Source organism: Stigmatopora argus, chromosome 18 (genome assembly GCF_051989625.1).
Source record: "Stigmatopora argus isolate UIUO_Sarg chromosome 18, RoL_Sarg_1.0, whole genome shotgun sequence".
NCBI lineage: Eukaryota > Metazoa > Chordata > Actinopteri > Syngnathiformes > Syngnathidae > Stigmatopora > Stigmatopora argus.
This window is the reverse complement of record NC_135404.1, coordinates 10,663,872-10,690,289: the sequence shown is the minus strand read 5'-3', so window position 1 is coordinate 10,690,289 and position 26,418 is coordinate 10,663,872. Positions and strand designations below refer to the sequence as shown.

At 40.8% G+C, this 26,418-nt stretch overlaps 3 protein-coding genes across 4 annotated transcripts in view; all 3 read left to right on the top strand.

Annotated features, from left to right (window-relative positions):
- Positions 1–361: 361 nt before the first annotated feature.
- LOC144093163 (rho GTPase-activating protein 15-like) lies at positions 362–11,029 on the top strand. Its single transcript, XM_077626481.1, has 17 exons — positions 362–724; positions 5,214–5,645; positions 6,500–6,745; positions 7,015–7,095; positions 7,175–7,291; positions 7,390–7,476; positions 7,954–8,021; positions 8,113–8,200; positions 8,418–8,519; positions 8,594–8,692; positions 9,379–9,469; positions 9,543–9,671; positions 9,767–9,865; positions 9,934–10,011; positions 10,109–10,240; positions 10,320–10,425; positions 10,533–11,029. The coding sequence occupies exons 1-17, from the start codon at positions 398–400 to the stop codon at positions 10,702–10,704; spliced, it is 2,454 nt and encodes an 817-aa protein (XP_077482607.1). The 5' UTR covers positions 362–397; the 3' UTR covers positions 10,705–11,029.
- A 180-nt stretch (positions 11,030–11,209) lies between these two features.
- vps25 (vacuolar protein sorting 25 homolog) lies at positions 11,210–14,020 on the top strand. The gene is made up of 6 exons (XM_077626488.1): positions 11,210–11,465; positions 12,168–12,313; positions 12,780–12,833; positions 12,910–12,998; positions 13,575–13,650; positions 13,716–14,020. The coding sequence occupies exons 1-6, from the start codon at positions 11,419–11,421 to the stop codon at positions 13,826–13,828; spliced, it is 525 nt and encodes a 174-aa protein (XP_077482614.1). The 5' UTR covers positions 11,210–11,418; the 3' UTR covers positions 13,829–14,020.
- Positions 14,021–14,784: 764 nt separating this feature from the next.
- The window catches only part of wnk4a (WNK lysine deficient protein kinase 4a), a 25,839-nt gene continuing 14,205 nt past the window's right edge, over positions 14,785–26,418 (top strand). For both annotated transcript variants that reach the window (XM_077626480.1, XM_077626479.1), the window contains exons 1-2: positions 14,785–15,117; positions 16,139–16,661. In XM_077626480.1, the coding sequence (XP_077482606.1) occupies positions 16,167–16,661 (495 nt within the window). In that variant the 5' untranslated portion in view covers positions 14,785–15,117; positions 16,139–16,166. The remainder of the gene's footprint in view (positions 15,118–16,138; positions 16,662–26,418) is intronic.

Below are 26,418 nucleotides of genomic sequence, written 5' to 3'. Positions count from 1 at the left end.
ATAGACATGATTAATACAGAATCAGATTTTAAAGACCAAACTACAGAAATATTGGGGTTGGGTAATCTTGCCCAAGAAAGATCACGATTTTTTTTCAGTTCGTTATCTTTTCTTTTTTTTAAATCCCTTTATTTTTGTTGATAGTTTTTATGAAATTGTTTTCACCATTAAATATTAGCATTAAGCTAAAAACCAAAACTTTGAACAATTTTTAGGGAACGTCTAACCATATGGCCAATTGATCACGAAGAATGAACTTACAAAAATGTTAATTAAAAATGATGAAATGAGTCCAACTTTTTTTCTTTTTAGCATTTTTTTCCCTCAGCTCTACGGTCCTGATGCCATTTCCATGACGCTGTTTGTCTCCAAAGCATGGCGTTAGCGTCAATGCAGTATGAGTACGAAAACTTCATCGAACTCAATGAAAGCTACTTTACGCTCTCCGGAAGCGACCAACCCCGACGGCGTGTCGGTGGCATGCAACGTGCCACCTTGCCCATCTCCATCCCAGGAACCCGACGCCACGACGATGGTGGCCTGGGAAGCGATCGGAGATTCCTGCCACTTCACCACGTTTGGCATCTGCGGCCGCCAAGCTGACGCCATACCCGAGAGAAGCGCTTTCCACGGAATCGACGCATCACTCGTGCAAGCGGGCCCGACTGGCAGAATTGTCGAGGAGGATCGGTCGCCCTTTGGGGACGTCATTCAAAACAAGGAGGTAAGACCAACAAGGATTGCTTACGTTGTCGTTAACAACATTTTGTCCATTGCTTGTGTTTTTTACTGTCACTTTTCTGTTAATTTTTACTTGTTATGATACAATGCCAGATGTTGTTGCCTCTAGGTGGCAGTGTGGCTTTAAAATTCCACTCCTTTGATGGGAGAGCATATAAGTATAGATAATAATAAGATAAAATATGTCTCGTTTAAAACCATGACTTTAGAGTTTGATTACCTTTGATGAGGCGTTCGGGGGCGGACCTTAGGGGGGTGCTGTGGGTGTGGCCTCCACGGGGCCTGCTTTACAGGTGAAAGGGGGTGTGGTTAAGGGGAAAATTTAACCCCCCAAAAAGTAAGATGACCTATGATATAATTTTTAGGCCACATATAATTGGACATCTAGCACCGTCAATGAGTTATTATACACGATTTTAGTGGAAAAAATTTAGTCTCTTGTCAAATTTTGTTAGCAAGCTGTTGATTCCTTTCTTGGCAGAATCATATCACAACCTGAATACAAGATGTTGCGTTATATCATCATATCAAAATATTATCGCACGCCTAATGGAAAGTTAGATTGAGGAGATGTTTGTGCAACCAGCTCATCAGCATGTGTAAGAGCAAGAGAAGGCATAAGAAGGAGGAGCTTCTCAGTCATGAACACCAGCTGATTTCTGAGTCTTTTCCCCCCCTCTTCATTGAGAGTTTAGATTCACTTTGCACGAGGACGCTTATAACCGGGTGAGGTCCATCCTTTGGTCCTCCTAAAGTAGACGCTATAGCTTTTTGGTGACCTCATTTGAGTCAGTGTGCCAGGTGATAAACAGGTCCAGTGGGCTGGATTGCTGTCAGGGGTTAAGGAGTTAAACTCGACGTCCGCCACGCCCAAACTAAACTGCAGCTTCCCGAACGTGTGCGCCGTTCTGCGCCTTTTCTTCCTGCTTCTGCTTCCAGGAACATGTCGCCGGGAACTGTCTAGGTGCCGAATCTGCTTTTTTTTTTGGAAAGCAGGTGAGCGGATACGCACCTGTTTTGGGGTCCAGGTGATTTTTTTTTTCTTTTCCCTCCAACTTCGTCCTGTGAGCTTTTTCACATTAGTTTCCAAAAGTTTGACTTGTGTGTATTCGGAAGGTACACAGGGTACTGGGTGCCCACCCCCTTTCCGTGGAGCGCCGTCTCCATGCCGACGACAGGAGGGTGCAGAAGGGAAGTGGTGAGGGGTGCGTGCGGGCAAGTGGCCATCGAGAAAGACCGAAATCACTTTTTAAAGGTTCAGTGAGTGTGGTCTCAGACCCCGTGCATTGTGGGATGTAGCGTTTTTGTTGGGGTTGTTTTATTGAATTTGAATATAGGTTGCTGTAATAGTGATGCAGAAGCCAGGTTGTATGGCATTAACTGACTTTCCATTGACCAATCGTTTAAAAATACAAACCCAGCGGGAATTGGTCACCGAGTGAGACCTGTCACATACTGTCTATCCTCCGTAGATCATCCATAGATTGTTGAAGAACAACAAATTGTGCATTTTCTAGTTTACAGGTCACAAAAAGGTCATCTCTAAACGTGATTTAATGAGATATTTTTGTCTTTGGGAGGGTTTGCATGGACAATTAGAAAAGGCTGAGAGTTGAGATGCTAATTTGATCATGATAATATTCAACGGGCAATGTCATCTTTATTAGGATGTTATACTTTATTACTAATACGCTGCAGGAGAGCTTTACGGTAGTCAGTGTTGTTTTATGATGATGTCATGTTGATAGTGTTAGACTGAGGAGCTATTTCAGATTTTTTTTGAGTGCGTTAAGTCGTGATGTGCACGAAGGATGGAATATTAGGATCTTTCAAATCTTATCTATGCAAAAAGTTGTCAGGTGCACCTTACGCCTTGTCCCTGGCACGGCGAATGCGCAGCGAAAACATCGCATGCTGACAAACTGCTCCAACAGGTCGCGTCGGAGCACCTGTGCCGTCACGCCTCTCTCCCTGGCGCTCGTTCACTTCAATGTGGTCCTTTTATGTGGTCGCCGGCGCGATGTCGGATTTTCCGGAGGCCCGCGCCACTTCTCCGGTTGCTACGACAACCTGTTTGTGGGGAAATTATCTTGCAGTGTTGCTTTTGATGCTCAAATTTAAGTCTTAAACCGGGGTTAGTGGGAGTTGAAAAGTTGGGTTGTACCAGGCTTTATAGATAGGGGTGTAACGTTTTATTAGTCATTTACTGGTTACATTATTTTTTGCCTTTTTTGCTACCAGTTCTCAGGAAATTCACTTTATCTCATTATCTCGTGCTAGTGACGTTTCACCATAGGAGCGACCCTTGCACACGTGAGAAAGTGTGGTATCTCATTCACATGGATTTTCTCTTGGCCTTTTTCGTTCTAGGTCATGAGGATTGTGATGTAAGTGCAGAGAAGGTGGTCGGGGGGGAGGCAGGGGGACTCTATAATAGCCTGACTGTGCTCGCCGTGGCGTGATTTGGGCCCCAAATGGGTGTCCCATTGTGCCACTGCATGCCTGCTAAAGTGGTGAAGTAATCACTGCTGCTCCGCGCTCCTCTTGAAGTAACATTCATGACTAGAAAAAGAAAAAATGGCATGGAAAGGGTCATCGTTTTTTTCTCGTAAAACCACCATCAAGTCATATAATTTTTTTTAGTAAGTCACCTTTAACGAGTACAAAAAGAGGTAAAAAAGGTTAGCTCTCCTTTCTGATTAAAAAAAATGTAAATAAATGTAAAAAACCCACTACAAGAAAATATTTGCTATTAAGAGGCTCTTATTTTATCGTGTGCAGTCGATTGGTCGCCGGTCTTTTGGTCACCGCGACAACGGGCGACCAAAAGACCGGCGACCAATCGACCGTGTAGCTATTTTATTGTCCAAAAATGATTTACCGGCACGAAGCTGTCAATTCATTAATCGATTAATTTTGTCATCCTAGTAGGAAAACATAACGGCCTTCCGGATGTAATTGAAACTACGACGTGGCCCGTGACAAAAACTGGACAAGTTTAATTGGACTAACTGGACTATATTTTTTACATTTATTCATAAATGTCACATTACATTTCTTATTGTGGTTGTGGCGCAGTTTTGCTAATACTTAAGCAACATCTGTTCAGTGTAGCCAGAGACAGATAACATTTTGGAACAAATCACTTCCTGCATTTTTTTTTCAGTCACACATGCGATCTGCTTTTAGATTTTCTGCTGGTTCACAGACAGTTACCCTCTAACCTCCATTGACACAAGCACTCGACACACACACACAGACGCACTCACACAAACACGCCCACCCCAACCCTTCCTGATGCATACGCAGTTCTCCTTTCTGTCTTCCACCGATGCACTCCGTTTCGATGCCCCGACACTTTTTGTCATCCTCCTTTTGGCGTTGGCCTTCAGCTCAAATGGCCGAGCCGCTGTAGACAAACATGGTGGACCTTTATACCGGGGTCTGGACGGGTCACCGGGCCCGGCGGGCATTGCCCCGGACGCCCGCGTCGCTGCAGGTTGGTGTCGAGAGCTTTGAAGGCAAATTGCAAGATGTTCTGGGTTGAGCGTTGAAAGTTTGATGGGTTATATTTGAATACGTGTCGACAGAAGGCAGGCCGTCTTTCCTGGTTTGGAGCAGATAATGGTGACAGAAAGTCCTGTTTTAGGTTAAACATGCTACTTACAGACAGTGTGAGACTCTTGTTGAAGTGAGAAGTGTCTGAAACCGCATTTTGCAGAGGAAGCTGGTGGAAATGGTGTGTAATTGATTGCCCCAGATGCAGGAAAGTGAAAGTGGCGAATCATTGAATCATTTTTGAACCTTGAATTCTGTGAAAGACCTAACAACACCTAATAATTTTATTTATCTAACATTCCTTACGAACTAAGGTTGTCCCCGTGCTGAAATTGTGATATGATTTGCCCGTACAGATACTCGTATTTAAAATAATGTAACTAGTAAATGACGGGAAAAAACAGACAAATCAGCAGCCTCAGAAATGTGTGTTTTTTGAATGGAAAAAAAATCCATTTTGTCATTTCCACATGTTGACAACACAGCCTGTTGCGACAAGAGCCTGTCACATGCCGCAAAACTACAGAATCTTTGAAGGATGCTTGAAAGCTGTGTGGCTGTGTGGAACTGCAGAACATTGAAAAAATATATATTTTATGCATTTCCTACTGATCCATAGTGTTTCAGGGAAAAGGAAAGTCATTTTCCAGGTTTATTGTTTTTGTTTTGTATGCATTTGTAATGAAACGACCATCCCGATAACTTACCGATACCTTTTTGTTGTTGTGGATCAAGCGCAAATAGAGCACAATTATCACATATTTCCAATTTTAATGTCAAATTTGGCCTGCATTTGCTCAATTTATTCCTTTTATTTGACATTTGTTGACATTGCAAGTTATCACCAGCAAATGAAATGTTGCATGCAAACTTTGGACAACGTCCACCTCACAAGACCATTTTTTTCTCCGCAGGTTGACGACGAAAACGCCGGAGCGCCCATTTATGTCAACGTAGCTCAAATTCGCCAGCAATCCATCGAATCAAATCCCCCTCCGGACGCCGACGACGAATGGGAGGTGCACGTTGACCCGGAGAGCGGTCAGAACTACTACTACCAGCCCGCCACGGGGCGCTCCACTTGGGAAAACCCTGTGGCCCAGTTGCCCCCCGACCCCGAGCCGCGTACCCCGTCACCCCCCGGGTCCCCCGCCCGCTTCCCGTCCACCGCCCGCCGCCCGTCGCGGACATCGGACTGGTTGGAGCTAGTGGATGACCGCAGCGGGTGCCCCTACTTTTACAACACCATGTCTGGGGAAACTTCGTGGGAGCCGCCGGAGTTGCAGAGCCCTTACACCCCCCTGACGGAGACCCTGAGCGGGCACCGCTTTCACCAGGACGAGTCGGTGAGGACCTGGCTGTCTGCTCTACTTCCTCTTTCCACTTTTAGCCGTGCTCGGGGGTAGGGCGCTAATGCAACCTTCTTCTTATAATGGAATTAACTCTTGATTCACACCGCCCGTTCCCATTAGAAAAATACGGCAGCGGTACGCGTCTGTGTAAGAATACTCTTTTGTTAACCGTATGTGCCCCAGGATTGGTTAGTGACCTATAAAAGGGGTGCGCCACTCGTCTCACCTAAAATCAGCCACTCACTCGGCCCAAAAAATTAACCGTCATCGACGGACTGAAAGTGGTGTCCACAGTTTAAGTCAGACGTGGGCAAAGCGGTCCTCAAGGATCAGTTTTTCTTGCAAGCGATCCAACGCAGACCAGTTTAGCCAACAGGGATTGTGCTGAAACAAGAAGCACTTGACTGCAATCCACTGATTGCATTCCAAGATACCAGATTTGTGGAAAGGTTCCCTCTTTAGAAATTTCGCACCCACTGCGCCCCTCTGTGGAGTAGTTTGCCTACCCCTGGTCTAAGTGAATTGGACATTTATTGTTGTCAATGGCAGGCAAGGAGTCAATTTTGCGTCACTTCCTTGTCATTTTAGGGTATTTACGGGGCCACTTGCTGTAAATTTTGGATTTCTTCTTGGGTTTTAGGGAATTTCTGGGCTGCTTTCTGCTGATTTGGGGGCATTTCCAGGTGACTTCCAATTGGGTTTGAGGAATTTTAAGCTTCCTTGTTAACTCATGTGCTCGCCTTGTGGGCACCATTTTGACTGCAGGGGGTGAAAGAACAGACTTGACTGCGTATAACAACAACTTGGTGTCAGGGCTTCATTAATAACATTTCTCTTGACGTTCCCAGCCCGATTTACCCGAGGAAGACTACCACTCGGAAGACTATCCAGGGGGCGCCGATGGAGCCCAACTGGACGAGGACCTCCTCCCGGCCACCGTGTCCCTCGTCACTCCCATAGAATATGACCTGTCGCATGTGAGCCGCGCTGTCATCCCTCGGGCTAGCTTGGACCGCAGCGTGCCCGCCGGATGGGGTCTCAGCGTGGAACCCGACGGCACCTGGGTGTTTACCAACGACCACTCGCTGGAGCAGGTAACCTTGAACATCTCGTCATCCATGGAAGTTAAACATGGCCTTTACTAAGTTAAATTAATAAGCAAATTAATCCATAGGTACTTTACAAAAATATCCATTGAGGGCATGTTTTATAATCTATGTATTTACACTACTGAAACAGCAAAGTCAAGAAATAAGAAGCAAAATATCTCGATTTATCACATTGGGTGACCAACAATGTTTGCCGTACAGTTTTATTGATGCAAAATTTGACTGCAAAATGTATGATCGTTTGTTTGTGACAGTGGGTCAAGTCCCGTGACGACATGGGGCACACTTACTACTACCTGAGAGACGGATCCAAGTCCCAGTGGCACCTGCCCGAGGTAACTACATCCCTTTTAGAGCATCCTCACCTTCAAGCTTTCCCAAAACATCCCACGCAGTCTTTTTGTACCGCTGCAGGCAGTTCCTTCGTCGGCCCAGGAGGAGGACGTGGTAGAGACCGACAACTTTAGCAACTTCAACAGCTGGAGACAGAATGTGGGACCGTCTTTACTAATGCCGGTCCAAGAGGACACGGTAGGAGCGCTCCTCTGCAAAAAAAATCCCTGTCTTAACACGATTATTGGATCTAAAGTGGCACTCTGGGTGAAATTTTAACGCTGTTCTGTTTGCAGAGGTTCTTCCCGACCCACCGAAGGAACACGTCGGACTACAGTAGCGACAGCTCAAGCACGGGAAACTCCCCTGAGGCGCAGCCCATTGTAAGTGACACCGTTCGTGTGAATTGCCAGCAAATGGAGCGTAGATAGTATTTTTTTAAATGTACTCTGTACCCTGTGAAGGCTCCTGGCTTCCAACATTGGAGAAAGCCTTATTACCTGACCTCCAGGTGGCTGCGTTTTAACGTGGGTTTTTAGTGTGAATGCCATAGATGCATGCAAGTAGATAGCATGCATCTCTATGGCAGACGCTGGCTGTGCTAATGCTAATTCGGATAGCAAATTGTCGTCAGGCTGGGCGATAAGTCCAGTTTTCATGGTTTCACTGCACCGGTTATACCAAAGATGGCTAAATTTTGTGAGTGTTTTTTGGAGAAAAGTAGCGATTCACTGATCTGATTTCATTTTTCCATATATCGCCCAACCTTACTTGTTGTTTACATGTTTGACTTGCATGTGAATGAGTATTTGTTTTTGTTCATCTTGCTTTTTCACCCTCACATTCTGCTTGAATTTTAGGTGCAGAATTTAGAGAAAGCTGGGATTCTCAACAAAACAAAAGTGTCTGAAAACGGGAAAAAAGTCCGGTATGTCCAAATGCTTCTCAAGGTTCCTTTTTGAGAAGAAAGTGTTGGATTTCACTTTGCCTTCTGGCATTCTCTCTTAACACTCATGCAGGAAAAACTGGGCCCAGACCTGGACCGTCCTAAATGGAGGCCTGCTGACCTTCCACAAAGATCCAAAATCGACATCACCCGGAATTTCGGTAGTTGACTTTTCCCTCTGTCTATTTCAAAACTTCCAAGTCAACCGAATTTGGAGATAAGGGGAAGAAAAAAAAGATGACCTACATTTTTGTTCCGACTATGATACTCCGATGATAATGCCTCTGCCGTGAGCTCACAGCTGCTTTTGTAGAAAGAATGCGGCAAGACCTGTTTTGGCTCCATTATCACTCTTTCTTTTTTTTTTTTCGTCCATAGAACAAGACCAATCAGATTGTCCCGGAGGTCTCGGTGGACCTGCGAGGCGCCATGATTGGCTGGGCCTCGAAGGACAAATCCAGCAAGAAGAACGTTCTAGAGGTGCATTATTATCTTTGCAATTGGGATATTGATTTAACAAATGCACGCATCCTGACAGTTGTTCTTTATTCCAGTTAAAAAGCAAGAATGGCGTGGAGTTCCTGATCCAGTACGATACTGAGAGCATCATCACCGACTGGCACAAAGTATTATTGGACACAATACGACAACTGGTAAGTCCTCAATCAAACCAAGCAATATTCTTTATACTGTATTCTTTGATTTATCATTCTGTAAGATTTATTTTTTGTTTGTTTGTTACATTTGAGTTTTAGTGGTGGTTCTTAATATCTCAATCAAATTAGATTTTTATTGTCTATTAGTTTATAGTTACTATATTGTTATGGGATAAGTTTGTATTAGAGCCATTTTATTTTTATTTAGAAATATACTTATTTTTATTGTATTATGTGAAAAATTAGATGTATTTTTTCCAACATCGTTTTAATTAATCTATGCCATTTAGAATTATCTTCTATAATACATTTGTATTGTTGTATTTACTGTTATAGTACCACTTTTTAAAAAACTGTTTTATTTATATAATTTAAGTATTTTCATCTCTATTTACCGATAGTGTTTATATTTTCATGTAGTTTTCATAATTTTTTATAGTCTATTAATTATTTTGAATTATTATAGGCGATACATTTTTATTGTTGCAGTGACTGTTGGTTTCTTCCATTTTTTAAATGGTTTTATTTACATTGTTATTTTTATCATTAGGACTAGTCATATTTCTGTCTCATTTTACTGATAATGTTAATATTTTGTGCTCCGGAACCATGGCACACCACTCTAACAACAGGTACATGCAACAAAACTAACGTATTTGTTTCATCCATCTCCAATGGAACAGGAGTACCAGGACCATCAATCTGAGGAGGAGGACGGCAGCGACACGTATGAAAGGATTGGGGGCGCCGAGCAACAGATTGTCTTGCGTCGGGGTGAGCTCCACTTGAAAAAAACTCTACCCGTCTACATTATAAATACTAAAGCCTTCTATTTTGTTTTTCTAAGCTTCCAGGCAGAGTGTCATCAGCCATAGCGGTGGAGAGACGGACCCCAAGAAGGTCCGCTCCAAGCTGAAAAAGTTCCTCACCAAGCGTCCTTCACTTCAGGCCGTCAAGGAGAAAGGATACATACGAGGTCCAGAATTATTGACTGTCAAGTCGCAACACTTAGACAAAGCAGATTTGGGTAAAAGGTCAATGGGTCAATTTTTCTGTCTGACCCACCTGCAGACAATGTGTTCGGATGCCACCTAGCCACACTTTGCGAGCAGGAAAGGACCACTGTTCCCAGCTTTGTGAGGAGGTGCATCGCAGCACTTGAAAACAGAGGTAGTAACCAAACAAAAACACTGACTGTACTGCCAATGGCGATACTTGTTGTTATTTCAAAATTCTAGGTTTGGGCATTGATGGACTCTACAGGGTCAGCGGGAACCTCGCCGTCATCCAGAAACTGCGCTTCAAGGCAGATCGCGGTAACCAAAACGAATTTATCGTATGCACTGCCCATAGATTAGCCAGCCCTTTGTTGTTGTCGTATAAACCAAACCACCGGCTGTGGCTTCCCAACAGATGAACTGGATCTGGACGACGCCCAGTGGTCGGACGCTCACGTCCTCACCGGAGCGCTGAAGCTGTTTTTCCGCGAGCTTCCCGAGCCGCTTTTCCCCTACAGCCACTTCCACAGCTTCATCGCTGCTATCAGTACGATCACACTTTGGCAACCATCAATCAAAACAATCAATTGCAATGTAATAATGAACCTCCTCTTTTGTCATTGCAGGAATTCCTGATTACAACGAAAAGTTTGATTCCATTAATGAATTGATCAAATCTCTTCCCGTCCCAAATCACGACACCATGAGTCTCTTGTTTGGACATTTACGGCGGTCAGTGTCCATATCGAAGTTAACTTTTTCAATATTATTTTTTTGAAATGGGGAATTGAAGAGCTTGCACAACATTATAGTATTGATATGAGTTTATTTGTCATCAGAGTCATCCAGTGTGGTGACGACAACCGCATGACGGTGCACAACGTGGCCATCGTGTTCGGACCAACGCTTCTTCGGCCCGAAGCAGAGTCGGGCAACATCGCCATGCACACGGTTTTCCAGAATCAGATCGTAGAGTTCATTCTCAATGATTATGAGCACCTCTTCCAATAAGGATGAAGGATAATCATCTCTTTATGCGATTATTTAATACAACGCATTTTGGGACTCAGTGGTAACATAAGAACTGTATATACAGCGATAAATAACAGCAAGCTGTTTTGAAGTCAATCTGATATAGAATGTCTATGCTGTATTTGTCTATTAAAAACAGTACTACTGTATATATAGATTAATGACAGACAGATGAGGAGGTTGTTATTGGAAATATTTGTGATGTAAATAGAAGTAGACAGCGTTGATATGCTTGAATGGTCTCAAAAAATGCTATTAAGATGTTTTACAAAGTCATTCTGTAATAAAATAACTGGGAAATATATTTTGTGTTCATGCTTTAAAATGTTGAAAGAAATATTTCAATTTCTCTGTTGTATATAAAAAAAGCCAATCTGTTTGAAAATTCTGCATTGTGCAGCTGTTTTTGAATACACGCTCAGGTGACTTCAATGTTGTAATCATCGAATGGCACTGATGCAAAATGGCCGACAAACAATAACGAAGCGAAACAGTTCGGATCCTCATTTTAAATAAATAACGTCTATGTTCTTAAATTGCAATTTAACATAGACAATAAACACAATAATTAAAATACATCAGGTTTCATTAGAAATAACGTTGAAATAATTAGTAACAATGCCTGTGCTTTTTGTAGCGAAATAGTTTGTCGGAACATTCTTTGGGACGGACGTGTTCTTCACTACATCCGCAATGAGTTTCGAGTGGCCCTGGCAGTACAATTTTCCTCCGTTTTTCACGTGAGTACACATTTAAAACCTTATTTAAACACGAAAAATAAACCAAAAGTCACATTTTCCAATTTAGGTCTATTCCGATTTTATAACCTTTAGTTTTGGCGTCCTGATCTCGGGCTATTTAGCTAAACAAGGCAAATTGCTACGGATGTAGCACTTCTTTATTTCATACAATATTTCATACAAGACAGTCTTTTGGTTATTTTGTTGAGTTTTTAATTCACGGCGATCCAACGAGTTGAGGGGCTGTTTTGTGGAACAGCAAGATGATGATATATTTTGTCAGATCGTTGTGTTATTAATGTTTTGAGAAATTCCGTTGATTCAATTGCACGTATAGTTCTGTATTTTTTATATTTCGCATTTCTATGAATCTATTGTCAAAGGTATTTAAATGTTGATTTTAAATTATGTAAAGCTTTATTCTATTATTTATTATGCAACAGATTGTTGTAATCAAAGGAGTATTAAGTCAAATATGTCGTGCAAAATTTCCATTTCGTTTTGAAATTGTTTGTAGCCTTTGTTTATGATCATTTGTTTTTTCAAGGTGTATTTCAACTCTAATTAGTAAATCAACCCAATGAAAATTTAAACTTTTTTTGCTATATCTCGATAGGCAAAATCGTTGTAGCCTAAAATAGTTTCATACCACAGTCAATACAATTATTGAATACGTATTGTGTATTTTCTTATTATTTTCAGGCTTCAACCCAATGTGGACACAAGACAAAAACAACTGGCGGCATGGTGTTCACTTGCCTTGGCCTACTATCGCCATCAAAAGCTCTACACGCTGGACGTGATGGAGGCCCAGGAGAGCCCCGTCTTCAACAACCGCAAAATTGAGCGTATCCTCTCAAAAAGAACTCTAATCAAAAACTAATGTTTTTGTAATAGAAGTAAACCATATGGCAAAAAAGATCATACCACAAAACAAAACAAAAACAGTATCAGGATTTTCTGATTCTTTGTTAGATTTTTTGTACACTACTTTGCACATTACTGCCATAATAAAGCTCTATTAAAGTTTTTTTTTTTTAATCAAAATGTCCAATAGATGTAGGAGGCAAGAAACAATGACACACATAAAAATAAATGCACATATTTAAAGTCCGATCTGCTGAACATGTTAAAGTCCTTAATGATCTAATATCGTCGAATTGCTTCCCATTAATTTGGAGTAAGAAAAACATACATCAATAAAACTGTTTTTTTTTGTAACAAAGAGAACACATAATAGTGACAGAATGTAATAATGGTTTAGCTCGTTTATGGTTAAATGCCCACTAAGATTTCCTCTTAACTGGATTGTAGGAAAACTGTCTATGGAAGCCATTCAAGTGGTTTTTGAGGAGCTAAGGAAAAATGGTAATGTTAACACATGCATTGTTGTTGTTTATTTTATCAATGGCAGTGATCATTTATGTGCATGCCTGCTATTCAGGAAATCTGGAGTGGCTGGACAAGAACAAGGCCAGATGTTTGGTGATGTGGAGGCGGCCTGAGGAGTGGGGAAAGCTCATGTATAACTGGGTGCGGTACTCCATGCTTAACACACAACCACAAACAGAGCGCGCATACAGGAAAGTAGCATTGAGTGTGATAGTAAAAAACAAAACAAACAAAAACGTGGAAATGCATTAATAGAACCTCCAAATTTTATAAATGTATTTTTTCAAATGTAAAATAATTATTTTGGAACTTCAAATATTTTACATTTTATACTACATTTGTTATTCTCATGAATGTGAAAAAAATGAGTCTTTAAATAAATAATTGAGCTCGTGCAAAAATACTGATTTCTAAATGTACTAAATTCAAGATTAAGTTAAGAATTTAAAAAAAATGTTTTGTTTTTTGATGAAACAATTATGAAGTAACTAATTTTATAATTTATTAAATCATAAACCTTAATATGCATATAATTGCGGTTTGAAATAAAATAGGGTAAAATGACGTGGTATTTTTGGATAAAACATGTTTTTTATAGGACATTAAGTGAATTGTTAAACTAAATAAAAATACAAATATTTAGTTAATATTTTTGTTTAATCTATTTTTTTGTATAATTTACTCCACCTTCCTTCATGCTCTTTTTGCTTGTTTTAGGTGTCCAAAAACGGGATGAACAACACGGTATTCACACTGTACGAGCTGTCCAACGGCGACGACACAGAGGGCGAAGGTACCGAGTTGTCGTCAACGTTTCCCCGTCCCATCACACTGTTTAACTTTTTGCATCCTACGCAGAGTTCCACGGCCTGGAAGAATGGATGCTGCTGCGCTCTTTGCAGGCCCTGCAGACGGACGGCAAAGCCGAGATCATCAGCATGGACGACGGCAAAGGCGTCAAGTTCTTTTGAGGAAGGCGACTTCGCAAATGACGGCAGGGCCGAACTGTTATTCTTAATGCCCCGCTGATGTCTCCGTGTTTTTAATAGCGCACGAGAGACATTCGGGCCATTGTGAGGTAACTCGACGTTAAAAAAAAAAGAAAATCCCATATGGAAGTCATCTGAAAAAGACAGTTGGACCAACAGTGGTGATTTTGTGTTGATACCAGTGGAGATTTTTAGTGAGACACTACTCTAAAAATAATACACAATCAACCTCTTTATGTATCCTACTTATATCATGTGTAAAAAATAAAGACATCTTTCATAAATTGGACTTTCTGGTGCATGCATATGTGGGGAAAACACTCCCAGTGGCATTCATTTTTTACAACTGATTTCTCTTCATGCCAAGAGCTTTTCCTTCCTATTGTGCAAGTATCAAATTATTAGAAGTTCATTTGCAGTATACATTGTGGTTGGTTGTTTATCATTCAGAAATAGTGTAAAAATTGTAGAGGTAGACAGCATTTATACTTCAAAAATCTTAAGATCGGTAATACAAATATACACAGTAATATGGATTCAAATATCAAGTGAAATTTTGATTAAGATAAAAACGCTCAATATTAAAATATTTTTTAAAAAAAGTTATTTTAGCATAATTCCTATAAAGTGTGTATAAAGAGGCCTAATGAAAGCCACGATCAGAAAAATAATGATAACTATTGAATGAACTGCCAAAGATATAAAGCTCAATTGCATTAATATATAATAATATAAACATTAAATAGGATACAAAATCAGCCACTTATGTTTTACTTCTTTTAGTGTTAGTACTTGCACACAAATTAACAGTAGCCATATTTTTGAAATAACAAATATTGTGTAGAGAGTTTAACTTAAAAAAAAACCTCCTTGATCTTATAGTTAAAAGTCTTTTCAATTATCTATTTTATTATATTTATGTTTATAAAAAGAACCTTAGCTTTTAGTGTACATGTTCTCTCCACCTGCGGGTGGCGATGGTGTTCCATACCAGAGATGTCTCATGTGTGCGTGCTGTAGTTAGGCAAGATAGAGCGCCACCGTGCGGTGAGTCACAAACGCAGTGTAGGATAGCATACAAGGGCGGAGCTAGAAGAAGGCCATGCAGGACAGGGGAGGGGAGCTCTTGATATATCATCCTGCTTGTCTTGTGCCCTTCATGCATTCCCTTTTTTGCTTGACTAGGTCCTCCTCACTGAGTTCTCCAGCTGAAGAAAAGTTGGGATATTTCGCAAGGAGGAAAATGCGCTCTGACAGCGTGTGACCAGCAAGTGAGTACAAAGCATTCTCCTCTTTTATCCCCATATTTCATTTTTCATTTTTGTTGCTCACATTTTGTCTGACACTTTTTTTAGAGTACATATATTTCCACATTTATGTTTTTCATCCCCTGAGAGAATGATGAAAATATGCTTGCTTTATGCTTTTCTTACCAAAATGCTTGAAAGTGACTGAAATGTTGGAATTAACATCATCAAAGGGAAGTTTTTCTTTTTTTTGCACCAACATTTTGGACAGTATTGAGTAATAACTGCTCATTGTTTCAGTGGAACAAATTATAACTTACATTAAGATGAGAATTTTTGTTGCCCATAAATAAGGACTAACCCCAATATATACAGTTTGCTTCTCTTTACAACATTTTTATCCGCAATCTCTTTTTTATTCAGCGTCTTCTCCCCGAAAACTATCTTTGTTTACAATGTGCTCCTCAACAAATACTCGCTATGCTATTAATAATAAAGCACTTAACTGAACTTTTTACTTTTATTTTGCTACTGACAGTGACTAACGACAAGCAACGATTAACTGGCTAATTGACAAAGTCATCTTAACATAAAAGTCATCGACAACCATTTTGTTATGGATTAATTTATACTACCCGTAATTGTACAAATCCACAGACCCTAAATATTCTCAGGTCTCTTTAATTATTATTATTATTACATACCTGTCAACCTCTGCCGATAACTGCCCTTATAAATGATTATTGATTCCCCTTACAAACCCCCCAAAAACCTTACAAACACCGTACGAGTCGTACGACTCGTACGGTGTTTGTAAGGTTTTTGGGGGGTTTGTAAGGGGAATCAATAATCATTTATAAGGGCAGTTATCGGCAGAGGTTGACAGGTATGTTATTATATTCTTTTATCGTTAGTCGATGCTCTATTAATGACTATTTTTTGACTAATATTCATAGAAAATGCATATTGCATGTAACAAGTCACATTCCTCACTTGCTTATTAATGAATTATGTCACTTTATTTTCACTTAATGGCACCATCAAGTCTGAACAGGATCTAGCCAAGTGGCACCATGTCACACGCCCAGGTGGAGATCCCCGGATGCGGCTTCCCGGGCTTGTCCGCCCGCCGCAACTCGTACGGGCTGCACCAGATCAGCGTGGACGTGGACTCGCCCCTCTTCAGCGGCGCCCTGTCCAAAGCGCTCTCCTGGTCGGCCGAGAACATCCTGACCCTGCCCGAGTCCAGAGCCGAAGAGGAGGAGGACGAGGAAAAAGCCCGCGACGAGACGCCGCCGGCCAGCCCGCCGCCGGACGTCGCAGGCTCCCCGAACGGGTCGGACGGCGAACCCACGCGGGGTAAAGACCCGGGTTTGCCGCCCCGTGTGAACTTTGACGCGCGATGGGAGGAGGAGAAGGAAGACGTGGAGACCAAAGCGGTGGCGACGTCGCCCGACGGACGCTACCTTAAGTTCAACATCGAGATCGGGAGAGGGTCCTTCAAAACCGTCTACAAAGGCCTTGACACGGAGACCACCACGGTGGAGGTGGCTTGGTGTGAGCTTCAGGTAGGACCTTGTTTTATCTGCCTTTATGTGTCCTCCCATTGGCCGGCGACCAGTCCATTGTGCGAAAAAACTAGTATAAATAACGTCAACTAAAATGTCATACTTAAAAGTCACCATTCACAAAATAGATTTCAAATGGCTATTTGTCATTTTGGGGGCCCCATTATTTGCCAGAACCCCAAGCAACTGCCAGACTTGCCTATTTGCTATGTTGCAATAAACCACAAAAGTTATCGAAAAGGCGCTGCCTAGTATCTAAATATCATTCATCATAGTTCATTTTTTTCACCAAATGATGGAAAAGTGCTCAAATATCAGGATTCAGGCTTTAAAGTTTGTCATTGTTGAGCGACACGACCAATCGCACAACGCGTGTTGTGCCGCATCGACCTTGGAGCTGCTTCATGTCAAAGCTGGGTCTTTGGTAATCTTTGTTGTCACTAACAACCGAGCTTGCCTTCAACACTTCAACATGCTTGTCTGCATATGTGTGTGTGATTGTGTGTCTCTGTTTGTGATTGTGTGTGTGTGTGCTGTGTGTTGTAAACAAGAACAGCAGCAGCTGCCTCTTGCCATCCTTTGATAGCCCAATGGAGGATTTAAAGCTTTAACATCCATGGTGTCACTTTAGCCTGGCAGCCCAATGCGCCTTTCGAGGTAGCCTTAAGCCCTCGCGCCACTGACACACACTCACACTACTCATTTTGGTGTAGACAGCGGTGTTTATTACAAAAATCCACTGGGCCGCATACCAGGAAAACAACATTACTCTCCACTTTAACAGCCATTTATTTAACCACACTAATCCTACTATTCTACCTAGCTGGCAGGCACCTCCATAAATTGGTGGTTTCAAATATTTAGGTGCTGTTTCGGCGAGAACCCGCTCATTATCAACAACATACTTATAAATGCCACAGGAATGGATGGTTTATGACGTGAGAGAAAATAAGTTGGACTTAACAATGCTATTTGTAATGTGAGCCAATAGAAAGTCTTCAAGAGTTGTAATATAAGGATAATAAAATCAAAGTTTAATGTTAATGTTAACTTTTTTTTAAATGACCTGAATCTCGTAACATATTTTTTTTTGTTTCTGGAAAAGATACTTTTATGCTCTAAAAAGGGGCTTAATTCCTATAATAATTCGCTTTTTATTTTTATTTTTTACCTGTCCTACGAGTAAATTAATGGAACTGTCTGTCTTTTTTGTGGTTGGTGTAATTGTACCTCCCACTGGACTCCAGTGTGGTCCTTTTACCTTAGTGACCAATCCGGTGTGACTTTGGGGTGAAAATGCGACTTTCTTTCGTCGGTGCTAGCTGGCGGCCATTCACGTTAAAGCGCTTTAATCTCTGCAAATGAGCTTAAAGGTGGTTGATATGGTTACAGGCCACGGCGGGTTGACCGCTGCTGCGTCTTCGCCGGAAATCTCCACCCGATGTGACCCCCACCTCCTGCATGGCAAACCCGAGGCATGTGTTGGTAGCAAAACATGACCCAGGTCTGCCGTGTTGATGCAGCAGTAGGAGAAGGCAAGTCATCTAGAACGACTTGTGATGATGGCTTGCTTAAAAGAGATTTTAAAAAAAAGACGGATATCAATCTTAATTCTCACATTGGAAAAAAATGCCACCTTAGGAGTTTAAAATAACTTATTAATGTCTCAAAATAAGCCGTCAAAACCTATTTTTTAGGGTGGCATTTGCCACCATGATGGATACCCCATAGATAAATAATTTATTTATTTTGGAAACTAGATATAATAGTCTTAGTAAGATTCTTTATTTTTTGCAGTGTGCTAGTATCCTCAGGCAGCAATCAATTCCAGCTACTCTCGTCCCCATCTTACATGGCACCTTATAAAAAAAATAAAAGCCAGCTTGCTGTGCATGCGTCAGCACTGGCACTTTCCCCTTTGTTTTCTTTGGTGTGTAATTATCATTAAAGGGCCAGACAGTCATAAAAAAATCACAGAAGCTTCAACTCCTCCTGTAGCAGCATGGATGCACACAGGTAGCATAACATAAGTGTTTTTGTGAGTTTTTATCAAGGGCCACTTCATACACAAGTGTAGATTCTTTTGTTTTTCATTTTTTTTGGGTTATTAGGGCAAAACAGCTCCAGACTTCTTGTTTTTTTATCCCAAGTAGATGTGACAACCTTGAGAACAACTATCGCAATGCCACGCTATCACAATAAACACTTATGTAATATTTAGAAATAAGGGGGGTTTAAAAAACAATTAGATTTCAATGAACGCAATCCATTATTATTAAACAAAGAGTTCAGTATTTGCTACATGAATAAACATGGTCCATGTTGATTAAAAAGAAAGCAAACATGTCACACATCACTTGCGCACTACTTTTAAACCAGACTTGGGTTACTTATGTGGTCTTTAGGGGCTATATGAGGCCGATGGGGGGCACCACTTTGATGATCCATGCTCAGTGTCACAAAAATATCAAAGACACAAACAGATTGCCATTTACAATTCAAATGCGCCATGTTTGCTTATGGACAATGAACACATTGTTTTGGCTTTTTCAAACATTGAAAGCGACAACAAACAAACGCGGCAAAACACAACCCAAAACATCCGTTCATGTACAGTATGTTCACATTAAAATAAAAGCAGGGAAGGAGTGTCGATGACAAATGATAAACGTGACGTGAATTGGATGAGAGAACGCGGCGGGCTGTGTTTGCCAACCCGTTCGGGAAGATTTATTTATTTACAAGGAGTCTGAAAAGGGAAGCATTTGTAGGGGTTGTGCGTCAACGTTTTGACACAACTAGACAAATAAATCAAGTGTGATAACATATCAGCCTGGCAATACGTACGGTAAATGTCGAAGGCCGCCTATCAGGTGACCTCAAGTATCGTAAGTATCGTTTATTCCCGAATTAAAGCGCCACTTTTTAGTTTTTGTGTTTTTGTGCCAGAGAAAATTAGTACAGTACGTAATGCACCATTAAGGATGTCCTGATTCTTATTTGACTGATTCGATTGATTTTTTTCAAGATATGATCAATTATAAAAGATTAACAGACCAGTTAAAAAAGCCAATGATTATTAATGACGTGAATGAAAGTAAGTAGCATAGAGATAAAAGTTGTATTTTTGGCTTGAGATAAGATGTCTAGAATCTGTGTGAAAAGTAAAAATTCCAATTCTGTTTATTTTAAAGTTTTTAGTTTGCGAAGCTTTTATTTATAAGCGCAGCATGTACAAACTGTCTTTGCTGCGAAATGCTGAGTGGAAAGTTGGCCCCTTGAGTGACACTGAAGCCTTGTACGTTCTGGCACCAGCCTCCTTACGCGGCCTCCTTACCAAGCGACACCATCATAAATGTTTTAGATTTATATAAATCTATTCAGTAGGACTGTGTATTGCCTCATGCCTGACTGGCATCACGATTCACAGCTACAATTTAATTCGATCCCGATGAATCACGATACTACACTTTGGGAAAAGCAATGTGAACGCTGATCCCGCGCCACCATTTCCGTTTTGGTTTTATTACGACTGAAGTAGGAGACGAAGCCAGTGGTGAAGTTGGCCAGAGTGTTTTCTTAACAGTGTTGACAGGAGGGAAACATGCCTTCACGTACAGTGTGGCTGTCCTGCTCTCGAAAGCAACCCCGACCGAACAAGTCGGAGGGAGTAACCTCCGGTCAGCGGCGCCGTGAATTTGACCATTACCTATTTCGGAGAAGCGTGCGTGTTTTCTCCGTCAACAAAACACCTCATTTCATAGTCCAGTTAGATCCTTTTTTGGGGGTATGATGGGAGCTCGCACTCTGTTTTGACTCTCGATAGCATTGTTGCCATCAATCTTTCATGTGTTGGTCATGGGAATGATTTCCTTTGCATAGTAGTACTTTGTAAACAGATCCACCCACTCCAGGGTCGCTAGGAGCTCATCGATGTAGTGAGTGTAACTGGATGCTAATGACAACACGTGTGTTATAACTAGCTTCCAACATCCGTCTGCTAAACAGTCCTCATTCGCCCAAAGTCAGCTACCATGTTTGACACCCCGGACTGGTCGCCACCCAATTGCCAGGAGGGTTTTATTACTTCTAGTCACATGTGCATCGACTTCATGTGTTTTAGTAGTAGATTTGTTTTTTTAATGACATAGAAAAATGAAAAAGAATGTTAAAATCCCCCACTATCTGACATACAAAAACATTCACCGCTCCACAATGTTGTGAATGACTGTATAAAAATGCCAAAACCAACCTGGCAGATTTACTGCATGAATTTAGCTCTGATAAAATGTTTGTATCAAGTTGTACCTCATAAAAAGACATGAACTGGCACCTCCTTAGTATAAGATAGCTATTTCCTCGCAAAGCTTTTAAAACTACTCCACCTTGTGCCTCAGGACATTTTGTCAGTTTTGTTCAGGCTTGAGCAGAATGCGCTCATTAAAGCGCAACAAAGTGTATCTGCTTTTCATCAACGCTTTGAAAGCCTAAACCCAAATTGCCCTAAAATTTGACCATTGCATTCTGCTGAGTCGTACATATTTTAACAGACCCCCTGCCAAAACTCATTTCATAAAACCTCCTCCAAAGTTCAAACAAATCAGTTTATTGCTTAGGCGTTTTATTATTTGATCATAGCAGCAATCCTTTCTCCAACCCGCAATCTGCAAGGTCATCTGACTTTGCCAAATCTGATTGAAGGCAACACCTGATACCCGAACGTGCAGGTTGAGTCACCATTTTTTATGCAGGCGCACACTCGCATCCACAATCTCTACACTTAAAACTGATTCAATTGACTAATGCGATTTGTTTTTGAACTTGTCCTCCTTGCAAACTCATTTGCTCCACTCATAAAGCTGTCGTTCTATTTGTTGGTCCCACACATAAGATAAAAATACATAAACGACAAGGATGCCATTGTTTCCAGGGCAAGACGCTCTTGTACATCTATACCAGGGGTGTCAGACTTTATCCTTATGGGCCGGACCATTTTAGATATAATATTTAAAAAATAATAATAAATGGATTAAAAGAACTGGATTAAAAGCCCTGAATATTCACTTTTTAATAGATCTAAAACAATGTTTATTTTAACTTTTTATATATATTTTTAGATTTTACAAAATGATTTTTGAACTAAAAACACAGAAAAAACAGATTAAAAAATTACAATTATTGATTTAAAAGGGGGAAAATCAGGAAATTTAATATACATCTAGACTCCTCATTTTAATTTGATCCTAAAACAGAAAGTTGGCACTCATGATTTACTTTCCCGGGCCACACAAAATGATGCGGTGGGCCAGATTTGGCCCCCGGGCCGCCACTTTGACACATGTGATCTATACTGAATAGTTATCCTTTAGCATTTTTTTAAGGGAACACTGACAAACAGCTCTTTTTTGCTTCGTACACGGACGGCTGAAAAGTTTGGCAGGTCAGTATAAGTGGGTGGATGACGGCTCACCACCAGAAGGCTTAAGAGCAGTTTATAGACGCGTCCTTGGTTGGTTAGTGACGGCCAACATCAGCCAGGTTCAAGAATAACCGAGTAAATAGGCTAATCTGTAGCCTGTTTGACACATTGATGCCACACTTCCTGAGACACGCTGTGTAAAGTTAACTACACGTTAGTATTTATGCCTGTGCTCGTTTGAGGTGATTGGATGTGGGACTACTTTTCCGTGATAGGTTCCTTGGGGTTAATTCATTATCGAGAGTGACAGTCTTCAAATTAAGGTTGCAGCTATCGATTAAGTAACCTATTTATAGTTTAATTCGGGTAAATGGTACACCAACATTGGTTGCTTTGCTGATTAAATTTCGCAGATGTAAAACAAAAGTGTTTATGCTAGCAATATAATTTATTTTAACTAATAACCGAAACAGCAAAATAGAATTTGATGTAATGATTTACTCTATTTATCTTTGCAACTACACTTCAAATACCCCTTGAATTTTTTATGTTTTTGGGGGCAGAGATTTTACCACACCCATAAAAGTGCAATTTTTAGGCCTTTTTGTTTGTTAGGATGAATCTTGCTGCACGATTGTATGATATTTAAGAAAGGATTTGAGGCAAAAATGATTTTGGCCTGGCACGTGAGTTGGCCATGTTTTGTTGTCGTCCATACGTGAACTTGTTCCAAACTTTACGAGCTGGTGGACGCGAGTACGTGCCCTTGGTCAGTTCTCTGGAGACCAAATGTTGGACTCTCCGACCACACGTCAGCCTAAGCTTGAAAGCGGCACACTGGCAGCTCAGTTCTCGCCCGCTACACAACTCAATAGGTGCACTGTGTGTGTGCGTGTGTCAGTCAGTTTCGGACCTGCCAGGTTACCGCCTCTTTGTCTTTGACCTTAATCCTAGACTTTTGGAGGACGTAGAGCTGGGCAATGTGGACTTCAAATTAAAAAGTCCTTTAGTTTCAGTTTTGGGGGATTTTTGCCTTGGACTTGTAGTGCTTTGACACTATCTTGTGACACACCATTGGGAGAAACGGTACTCGGCCGTTTGGTCGCCGGAGTTTTGGTCGCCGGACGTTTGGTCGCCCGGAAGGTTATTGATAATTACCATTTAAAATTGTTGCTCAAAATCCCTAAACATAAACTGCGAATTATTATTTAGTCATACTTAATGCCCTATTAATTATTAGGCCCTATTAATTATTAATTATAAATTTCCCGTACTTTTATTGTGTTTTGTTGGAGAACTTGTTAACTTCGTCCACTTAGTGAAACTGCTCAGGGCCATTGTTGGCTTTTATTGATGCGTCGACCGTGTTGTTTTACCTTGTTTTGGTCGCCGGACTTTTGGTCGCCAATTGTTTGTGTCCGGGCGACCAAACGTCCGGCGACCAAAAGTCCGGCGACCAAACGTCCGGTCACAGGGAGCAACATGGTTTTGTCTTTAATCACCACATCTAGCATTTTTCTTTCGTTTTTGCTACAAAATTAGCTTTTAGGTGGATAATAATACTTGCATGGACCGGGAATAGAAAAGGTAGTTGTAGGGTTGGTTTTGATAAGCAGCAACATAGTAATTAGTGAACAATTTTGTTGATGTTTGCCCTCAAGCTAATGCAAAATCAAACAAGTCAAGTCACATTTATTGCCATTTCTCAAAGGGCTACATAGTTGACAGAAAATGTCAACATCCCCTGATCTAAACCCCAAATGTTTGTTGTTGTTATTTTTTATTAGCCAAATACGTCTAAGTCTTGTGGAAAGAATCATGGACTTCAACATAGTAGTTTGTCCCTTTAACAATCAGGCAAACCAACCAACAGTGTGTTGAAAGCATCCATCCTCCTAGCTGAGGTAATAAAACCATCCAATAAATCCTCATCGGAGTCCAAGGCAATGTCAAAGTCTTTTTGGCAAGTTTTTGCTGTTGTGTGCGTGCATCCGTCGTCACAATAGTGCCGCTGACAGGGAGTTTGGTTCCTCTTAAAGCCAGTATAATGCCTTCCCCATTAAAGCCTCTTATGTAACAGTGCTAACGGAGCTAGTGTGGCATCGAGCGGTCCCCCGAGGGGTCCCCTCTTACCCCCAGACCCCCTCTGCTCAATCAACACTGCTCTCTCCCGCTAGCATGCAGCTGCAAGAGATGATGGAAAAGTTGAGACGTATTTATTCATGGCAATCAGCTCACTGAATGTTTATGCTTTCCTCCGCTTTATGCAACACATGGTATACATGTGTGATCGTATTTATTTATTTTTGATAAACATTTATTCTTTATGCCACCATTTAATGTTCGTATCATTATATTTTAAATCGAACAAACTAAATACTTTTGGTGGATTGTTTATTGAAGGAATTTGTTGTTGTTGTTAATTGTTTTTTTGTTTTTGTTTTTTGCATTTTGCTGCATGTATTAGTTCTGGATTACTTATTGACCAATTTATAGATTTGTTGCTTTGGCGATGGTCCTTAAATTAACAATTTTACAAGCGTTTGGGCAAGAAAAACAAAGTATATTCACCAAAACATGCTCAAATACAAAATATAATCAGTTATCATTTCTAAATATTTAGCATTCCCACTGTTAAAAATTGATTTTTAGGAATATAATCAGTATCCGTGTAAAAATACATTTGGGAGCAAAAAGCATTAAAGTACACTTATTAAATTAAAGTGTAATGTTTTAGTGCCAAAGCTACTTTATCTTTTTGAAAACATTTGATAGTAAAATTGTGCAAAAACAAATTTGGGACACAAATATTGCACTTTTGTTTAAAAAAAAGTAGGGTTGCATGTCAAATGTTGTTCCTATGCACGTGACGCTATGCGGCCAAATATGTCATGGAAAAGTTGGACAGAAGCCTGGCATGGCTGTCTCAATATCTTTCCTTCTTTGGCCAAATCGTCCTGCAATACAACTTTGTTGTCTGCCAATAAAATTCTTGCCAGACGCGCTCAATGCTAGCATACAATCGCGTTGTGAATGTTCCATAGACGTTACCTCAGAAACGTGTACAGAAAGTGGATGCAAGTTAACATTATGTTTACGTGGAGATGCCTCCGTACCTTTACGACTACAAAGATGCCATTGCTCAACATTTGCTTGTGTGTGCGTTACTGTACGCGTTGGCTACAATCTCTCGTTTACGCCCTCTCCGAAAGGCCCACCTGATATTTGAAAGTCTCTCGGGCAGGTTCTGAGGTAAGCGGAGAGTTTGGGGGAACAGGTTTCCTCCACTTGATTGTAAGCACAAACACACCCGCGGACATTTTTTTTCTTCTTCCAAGAATTCATCCTGAATGCAGGATTCATGGCGGCAAAATCTCTCCAGAGGTTTCCACTAAGCTCCTAAATTGCTCCATTCAGGGAGCACAAAAAATGTCTTTGTCCTGGCGGCGTCATCGCAGTGTTGAAATACATGTATGGATTGAAGGTGGTGGTGGGGGGGGGGCCTCAAACCTGCAATGTTGCGTCTCCCCCTTTTGGAAAATAGCTTGGATTATGCAACCGGGGGGCGGATGAGCCTGCGGTTTCCACTGCTGCTGCTAATTAACTCAAGTAACAGCCATTTATCAAACCTCTGTTTGTATTTCTTATGTAATACGTGCACCCACTTGGCGCTTTTTTTATGCTGGATCATTGCCGCTCTTTCGTTATTTCCTTACCGTAAATCATTCATTTTCTTTGTCATTGATTTGAAAAGCTTTACAGAAAGCAAGGAATATGACAGAATAATGCCGAGTCAAACTTTTGTGGATTACCAGCACCTGGATGTTTGATCATCTAAAGCAGGGGTGTCAGACTCGGGTTATGTTCGCGGGACGCTTTAACGTCAACTTGATTTCACGTGGGCCGGACCATTTTATATATAATATTTAGAATTTTTTTTAATAAATGGATTAAAGGAACTGGATTAAAAGCCCTGAATATTCAGTTTTTGTATAGATCTAAAACAAAGTTTATTTTAGCTTTTTTCATATATTTTTAGATTTTACAAAATGTTTTTTGAACTAAAAACACAGAAAAAATGGATTAAAAAATTACAATTATTGATTTAAAAGGGGGAAATCAGGAAATTTAATATACATATATACTCTTCATTTTAATTTGATCCTAAAACAGAAAGGTGGCACTCATGATTTACTTTCCCGGGCCACACAAAATGATGCGGTGGGCCAGATTTGGCCCCCGGGCCGCCTCTTTGACACATGTGATCTAAAGAAAGAAAGACAAAACACAATTTTTACTTAATACTCTTTACAATGTTTATGCACCCATGAGCCACTA

What these genes read in the sequence shown, in the direction of transcription:
- LOC144093163 (XM_077626481.1), top strand. Translation starts at nt 398, where the DNA reads ATGAGTACGAAAACTTCATCGAACTCAATGAAAGCTACTTTACGCTCT. An exon ending in TGGACACAATACGACAACTG is followed by an intron (nt 8,693 to 9,378) that starts GTAAGTCCTCAA and finishes CCAATGGAACAG; the next exon opens with GAGTACCAGGACCATCAATC. An exon ending in CAGCTTCATCGCTGCTATCA is followed by an intron (nt 10,241 to 10,319) that starts GTACGATCACAC and finishes TTGTCATTGCAG; the next exon opens with GAATTCCTGATTACAACGAA.
- vps25 (XM_077626488.1), top strand. Translation starts at nt 11,419, where the DNA reads ATGAGTTTCGAGTGGCCCTGGCAGTACAATTTTCCTCCGTTTTTCAC. An exon ending in AATTTTCCTCCGTTTTTCAC is followed by an intron (nt 11,466 to 12,167) that starts GTGAGTACACAT and finishes TATTATTTTCAG; the next exon opens with GCTTCAACCCAATGTGGACA. An exon ending in CAACAACCGCAAAATTGAGC is followed by an intron (nt 12,314 to 12,779) that starts GTATCCTCTCAA and finishes ACTGGATTGTAG; the next exon opens with GAAAACTGTCTATGGAAGCC.